Here is an 8,184-nt window from a genome sequence, read left to right as displayed (position 1 = left end):
GAGAGAGGGGAAGGGAGGGAGGGAGGAAAGCGGGGAGGGGGGGTGGAGGGAGGGAGGGAGGAAGGGAGGGAGGGAGCGAACGATGCTGAAGGAGTGAACAGGGGCGATAAGAGAGTGAAGGTTTCAGGCAAAATGAGTGCAGAGAAAGGAAAACAGCAAAAGGGCAAAGCCGGGGGTTGTGCAGGGGCTCGGGGAGTTTATTACCACAAGAAAGTTAGATTATATTAAACATTCAGGGGGAACATAAGCACAAAGACACACACCTGTTTGTGCACATGCAAAATATAACATAATGATGGACGAGGTGAAGGCTGTACAGACGGTTGTGTAAAGCCTTTGTCTGTTCTTTTGTTGATGTTTGGGGAAGATCTTTTGTTTTTTCTCTACTCAAAGTTGAAAATGGAGAAGAAATTCCCCAAAAAGTACCAAAACATGAGGAATTGTTTGGTTTTTGGTTTTCAGAGAGTGACCAATTGTTGAACCTCATTACATTTATTATTAATCCGTTCATGATAAATTTTTCTTATTTTCCGTCTCCTTTCCCGTCAGTTCGACTCTATTCACTTACAGACATTTTTCATGCCTTTCTGTGTGGCTTCTTTTGTCAGCCAGGCCTTCACCTGTGAAAAGCCCTGTCCTCCTTTAACTTCTGCAACAATTCTTGAAGTGACAAGCACTGAAGTTCTCTGACAATTTTCAAATTGTATTCAACGTTGTTATCTGCAAATACAACGTGCACGTGGGCGCGTGTGCCTTCACCACAGGGGCCTAATGACAACACACTGTTTTGTCAAACAACAACGCCACCACATGCGTTTGTTTAAAATTCATTTCCCCATGTATAAGTCATATCCAATAAATATTGTCACAGCAGCAGAACAGAGAACCTTCCATCTGTGCGATTCTTTGTAGTTTCTATAACTGGGATATGTGTCAGAGCTGAGGCTTCTCATGGCACCAAGGGTTTGCATACTTCAAACATCAGAATTAACATTTAAATATACAGCTGGTAATGCAGGGAATCTGACTGCATGACAGAGGTAGAGATGAGAACAGGCACCAAGCAATAAAAATGGCAGTGCATAAGAATATCCCCTAATATTCCTCAGTTTTTATTCTTTCACATCTGCCTGCAGTATGTCATTTTTAAATGAAAGCAAGACAAACTTTTACAAAAATTAAATGCATGCCTGAATTATTAAGGTTCAAATGAAGTTTTGATGTAACGGCTCTGATTTTTATTCATCTCCTACAACTGAAAGAACTTCAAAAGACATAAACTGGTCAGCAAACGTACTATACTATATGTACTGTAGTTTCTATAGGTTACACTCATATACTGGAGGCCCATCAAGTACAACTACAGTACCCAGTGTGTTCTGCACTCCTCAGCTCAGCTCCCTTCGTTCTTATTAGCTAGATGACATGCAGCAAGGCCAAACAGCACAGCACCAAACCCAGAGCACCACAGCAAATGATCCATGACATTGACAGGGGGGAAAGAGGCTGGAAGTATGAATCAGCCATCACTGCTGATGAGCTTGAACGACGACTTCGTGCCCATGTACATGTACATGCACCTGCGGGTGATTGTCCCTGCAACCTGCCTCTACACTCTTCAAGATTTAGAGAGCAGGTGTGAAGGCCTGGATACAGTGACTGCCCCCCCCCCCAATTCAGTGTGTGTGTGTGTGTGTGTAGTAGAAGTTGTCATCTTCTAAGGGAGTTTTAAAGTTATAATTGTTACGATGAACTGTTATGTTGTAGGTTATAAAATCAGGGACAGATCAGTCGCACTCTGCCTAACATTAAGCTATTTCTAGGCCAGCGTGAAGCTACGCTAAAACCAATAAACAGTTTTTGCAATTTTCATTTATTTTAGTTTTTACTTATTATTATTTGTGAGTAAAATAGTAAAAATAGTACAATTTCAGCACATTTTAACATTTTTTAATCTATCAAATCTATATTTATACATATATATGTGACTACTGTTTACTTTCACATCTCACCTATTTATCTGCAAAGTGCCACAAAAAAGCATCAGTGGTATTAGCAACATAAAGGCCAAACAATAAACAGCCACAACTGAGGCACACCATTAAAACAGACTGTCCAGTTGTGACAGTTGTGACATTTAGATGCCCTACTGTTACGACTAATCATTCAACATGAAGTCACAAAATCTATCCCAGGCTTCACCTCTAACACCGTCTTCTTTTTTCCTCTGGTAGCGACGGCCGCCGCCCTCATCATAACAAAATGTCAGCATTTCAATTGGGCTCATTACTACCTCACTTTTCAGCTGTCTGGGGGAATGTGGAAGCTTTTGATTTTACCTTTATGACTCTGACTCATGATTTGCTCTGTTCTAATGGGTGTTTGTACTATACATGTGTCAGGCAGAGGAAGAGGGAGAGGGAGAGAAGGAGAGGGAGAGGGAGAGAGAGGGAGAGAGAGAGAGATAGGTTGTGAATCATGCAGTGGCCTTTCCATTGGCGTGGCCTGATCTGACCTAGTTTGGACACTGAGCTAAAGAGCATCCATCATAATAACATATCACAGGCTGCCAAAAAGTGCAGTTTGTCTGCCCTCTTATGAAAAACCAAACCGTCTCTTTGCATCGACATGTGTGTTTGGACAGAACCATAGAGGCACATGCAGAAAATTAGGTTGATAAGAAGATTTGGACAATAAACAGTGACGGTAAGATTATGTAGCACATTCCCATTGATGTTAGGCCTTAATTTCACACTGGAAGCCCAGAGATCAGATGGGAAGGCAGCAATAGATGACGCATAACAGATGCAGATTTCCTGCATTAGTTGAATAAGCTATTTACTGCATGAGCTGGTACTGATCAGCTGAGACTACAAATTCCTACTAGAGCTCACAAACTCCGTGTCTTATAGACTGTTACTTTCAGACACTGTTGTGTTTTGTTTTGGGTTTTTTTGTTATTCATTTAAATAATAATAGGATTTAAAGCAGTCTCCAGTGACCTCTGATGTCCCATTAACATACATACATGCAACAACTTACAACCTGTGGAGACCACGCTTTCTTAAAAATGATTTAGGCTGACATTATTTGATATAATTATTTGATATTATAATAGTGGACTATGTAACTTAGTCATACATAATCTCACAGACCTACAACATGCAAAATGCTAGCTGAATATGTACAAGAGAAAAAGGACATTCTGCATCAAATATACTGTACATGCTAATGGGATAAAAAGGGAAATGACAAGCTATCAAAATGTAAATATTAAACAGATGTTTTTTACATACATTTCACAATTTGCATGTTGATCTACAGCTCCGCACTTGCCCCTGAATTCTGATGATGTGCTGATCAAGATGCCTGTCGTTACAGCAAATGTAAATGCTTAGATGAGTGAAACTTATTGTAACACTGTCAGGTACTGGATCAGTTTCACTCACAACACCGCTGTTGTCATGGAAATTACAGCCGGTCTGTGTGAGTGCACACTGCACGGCATAGCTAAGTGTGCAGCGAGAGGAAGATATCCAGAGGTTTCCTGTGTGGATGTGTGTGTGTGTGTCTGGTGCAGCCTGTAGCACACTGCTCTCAAGCAGAGCTGATTAGTTCAGGAACCAGTGGGGACGGAGCAGGGACAATATCAACTTCTTTCCTTCCCTCGTTGCCACCCCACTACTGTAGTTCCATCTCACCCTCCTGCTCCTCTCCCACTGGTTGGGACTGGAGGCTGAGGGTCAGGAAGCAGCACTGCCCAGTTTAAGGCATGGTCAAAGCGGCTTGGGACGTGTAACATTAGATGTGGATAGAAAAAAAAATTGAGAATTCAAAGATAAATTAGACTTTTTGGCCATAAAACCCTGTCCACAGGCCCTTTGGTCGCCTCAGGGGAGAAACAAGAGAAAGTGGTACTTCATCTAAAATGAGCCTGGCTCTTACACCAGGACTTCTTTTACAGATTAATTAACTGATCCCCCGGGTGTACACTCTGTTAAGAGTGAATTTGTGCGCTGGCCCGCGTGTGTTCGCACGTGTGCATACGTGTGTGCGTTTGCTACATCAGAGCCTGCCAAATGTCGGCAGTGCACCCAATTAGCTAAAGAGTCCGGGCCCACACACCTGTCTACCTGTGACGACAATGGCCCACGGCTGTGCGCATACATTTACACATTAATTAACCAGCCAGTGCCATTAATTAGTCACTCAGGAAACTTGGTGACTAGCTGCTCAATGGTACCGTACACCAGGGAGGGAGAAGAAAGCAAGAGGAGGAACAAATACAATAACAGTACCAACATGAGAAGCCACTCAGTGAATGCACTCTCACATTTCATTTTGTATTGAAGGATAAAGGTTTTTAGATCTTTTAGTTGAAATGATAGAACGGTTGACTTATCAAGCAAAAACACTTAAGACAAAGGCAAGTGGACTGTCTCTGTTTCTAGAGGACAAGCCACCTCCCATTACTGCTCATCCTGTGATAATCTTCTAGAAACCAAGTTCAGTCGTTTATATCTTGACTGACCTGTATTCATATATAAACATATATTTGCAGAATGAGTCTGTGGGTGAAGCCTCCTTCAGACCCAGTGCTGGTGTTTTAAGTGTTTGGGATTAAAGCGGTTTCTCAAGTGGCGGCCTGATGATCCACAGCCTCTAGTGTGTGCATGACCGCGCACGAGTGTGTTAGCGTCTGCGCTCATTACCTCTCTGTCTTTGAGAACAGCCTGGGTCCTGTAGAGCAGCAGCAGACGAACATCACTGTCTCTGAGGCTGAAGTTGCTCTCCAGGATCTGTAACACCTTGATCCGTGGCCACACTGGCAGCGAAGACTCTCCGCAGAATGGACGCAGCCACGCCAACAGGTCATCTGAGGTCACAGCACTGTCACTAAAAGGAGAGGTTTGAGAGTTGGAAGAGAACAGTGTGTGAAATTCAGTTCATCATTAACACCATTAACATTAACATAAACGTTAACATTAATTGGCATTAATTAGATTAGAAGACATGAATGAAGGGATCAAATAATTAGCTAAGCAGCAGATGATGCTAATATAATGTTTCCACCAGTTCAGTGATGTGTCATCGTTGACTGTGATTCAGTGTGTGAGTGGACAGAGAGGTAACCTACCCTTTCAGGACATTGTTGTGCACAGCAGTTACCATGGCTTCCAGGACTGCGAGCGACTGTGAGTAATTTGTAGCGACATCTGGGTCTCCACTGAAAAAAAAACAAAAAAACAAATGACATCAATACAACCCTCTTACGTAATATACAAATTAAGATAAGACTATTCCACTAACACAATGTGAAGAGGACTGAGGAAAAAAATTCGGAGTATTTTTTTTTTTTATTAAAGATCGTCATCATTTATAAATTAAAGCAGGTTTAGACTGGTAGAACTTTGTTAGCTGGAGATAAAGATACAGAGACTAATGACACCAAGGAACTGCAATCAAGTTTATTTATGAAAACGTATGTATATGTTGTGTTAATCTCAACTCCAAGGATTTATAAAACAGGTCATATGGCATAATTGATTTTGTATTTTTGAGATTTAATATAGAGTGCTGCACGATGGAGGAGTGGTATGTATTGTTGCCTCACAACCAAGAGGTCAATGCAAAGGCACATGACCTCAACTTCTAATTGGCCTTTACACCAATGACTCTATTCAGACTTCCGCCCACGATACTGTGAGCAGTGAGAATATTCCTACCGGCGCTCCTCTAATATTCCACCCTCACTCCAGTTGCAGCAGCCTCACACAGGTGAGGAGATTCTTGTTTGAAATAATTTAAATTTGGTTGAATGAGTTCAGAAATGTACCATTGTGTTCAATGTTATTTTAAGTGTATATCAGTTTTGGTTGGCGATGTAACCTTTTCCTCCACCTAAGAAGTTAGTTTAACCGTAGGCTCTCAAACGTGTTGGAGTCAGAGAATGGTTGTAATGAACTGGGCATCTGAACAGGGTGTAACGCTCCACTGGCTTAGTTAGGGGTTGGAACGGAGTCCAGCTTCCCTGTGAACCCTGAAGGACAAAGCTGTTGAGGATGACTGAATGAATGAAATAAATGTAATGCTGACAAAAGCTTAAATAATCCAACTGCTGGGTCATTAACATATTGCCTGCTCCCGGTTGTGTGTGTACTTACAATGTACCGCATTGTTGCAGTAGGAAAGCCATTTTTCATAAAGACAGAAAAAGAAAAAGGGGATGATTTCCCCCGACTTGTTCCTACTCTGCTTCTGGGCTCACATGCATGCACATGCACATGCACATAACAACAACAAGCACGGCCCTGTGCAAACATATACACAGTCACACACAGCCTGAATGGCGATACAGTATGGATGTGCAAACAGAATCAGCCAGCTAAAGGCAGACAGATGATGCAGCAGTTTTGGTTTTTTTGTTTTTTTCGTGAATGTAGTTTACCACTTACACTTTCTCTTCAAAGGCACACAAACACAGAGGAGTTATGACAGATACAAAGGACGGCCATTAGTGCGAGGCTCAGGTTTGCCTGCTGCACCAGACTGAAGGATGTGAGATAAAGGTGGGAACAAGACGGCTCATTCATACCTGCCATACACGGTGCTCTGAGAAAAACCCTGTAACTACAGCAGCATGCACAAGCAAATACAGACAGACACACACACACACACACACATATACGTATGCATGAGTGCAGTTTGGTGCTGGAGCCAAGAAGGATGTGCAGGAGAACAGCTGGATCAGATTAAATTAATTACAAGGAGATGATAAATTGGCGAAAGTTAAAAGTGTGTACACACCAGATGATACTGTAAGAGTGTGTGTGCATTGATAATGATGTGCACCTGTCCATAAAACACACCTCCTAAAAGATACACATTCTGAAAAAGCAATTAATTAATATCTGTAGTTCGGTGATTTATTCACCTGACTACAGCAATGCACCGCAAAAACTTTATACCAACTGATTAAGTTTAAAAAGCCCAAAACAACTGTGATCCCAGACCTTTTAGAGGTTCCATGCTCTTAAAGCAAGAGCGGGTAAAAATACCTCTTGCAACTGTGGCACATAATCCTATAATCCTGAGAGATGATGAGAATTGATAATATCTAAAAACTGGTTAAATGTATAACAAACACATTTAAACCTGTGCAGAAACATAAAAAAGTAAAAAATGTCCACGTCATTTTGACGAAAAAAAAACAATAAAAGTAAAAGAACTTGCTTAATTGTGTGTGTTGTCTGTGTTGGCCTTATAGATGTTTCAGTGCAATCGCCAGTGTTGTCACCACGCACCATTAGGCAGCCAAAGAAGCAGGAAATGAGGCACAAATAAAAACAAGGTGATTGTTAGTCATCGGTCGAGACAATCAGAAGAGCTGCTGATAACTCACTCCGTCTGCAAAACAAGGCTCAATGGTTCGTCGGCATCATGATGAAGGACAGTGTTGTGAAGGACATACACACCAGACCACTGCTAATCCTCCCCCTTAAAACTACTGGCCATCTCATACAAAGTCAACTCGTCCACGTGCTTTGTTTCCCTGCTTCATAACCATCAACTTTTCCCCGTGTTCCTTAAAGCCAGCAGCTCTTCAAACATGTCGGGGATGAATCTTCTCTGCCTTCCATTTGAAGCCAGGCACACGGAAGACACCAATAAAAATGCTTTGAGTCCAGCTCCCACAGACAGCCACTAAAGATTCAGTTCAACACTTCGGGCATTTGTTTTGACACTGTTTTTCTCACCGAGACGCTGAGCCCAAAGTGGACCAACACACACTGCTACATACTGTCAGATAACAACCAACAAAGATCAGCAGGTAGGTGGTGTGCTTGAGTGGCCGTCCGTATTTCAGAATAATGAAGCTGCCTCAGTTCCTCAGCCCTACCTGTTTTCTGTACATTTGCATGCACAGTAAGAAAGTTTGAAAAGGTAAAGTAAATGTAAACACGATGTCAGAGGCAGAGGGGGGAAAAATTGGCAAATTACACGCATTAGTGGTTTGATTTCCTTGTCTTCATTATGTTTCCCCCCGTGGGCATTTCTCTGGCAGCACAGCACGCAGATTAAATAATCTCTGAGCAACTCATTGCTTTGAGGCACCGTCTACCGTGCAGCATCATTTATAAATTCAATCCAAATGAATGAAGTAACACATCGGCGACAAAGCAA

General features: G+C 42.0%; 1 protein-coding gene across 1 annotated transcript in view; it reads right to left on the bottom strand.

Moving 5' to 3' along the window:
• The window catches only part of nbas (NBAS subunit of NRZ tethering complex), a 107,057-nt gene that overhangs the window by 20,953 nt on the left and 77,920 nt on the right, over positions 1-8,184 (bottom strand). Inside the window, 2 exon segments of the mRNA XM_008313261.3 lie at positions 4,713-4,896; positions 5,138-5,227. Coding sequence (XP_008311483.1) covers positions 4,713-4,896; positions 5,138-5,227 — 274 coding nt within the window.

The sequence above is a fragment of the Cynoglossus semilaevis genome, chromosome 7 (genome assembly GCF_000523025.1).
Source record: "Cynoglossus semilaevis isolate Cse_v1.0 chromosome 7, Cse_v1.0, whole genome shotgun sequence".
Classification (NCBI taxonomy): Eukaryota; Metazoa; Chordata; class Actinopteri; order Pleuronectiformes; family Cynoglossidae; genus Cynoglossus; species Cynoglossus semilaevis.
This window is presented reverse-complemented; position numbering and strand designations above follow the sequence as displayed.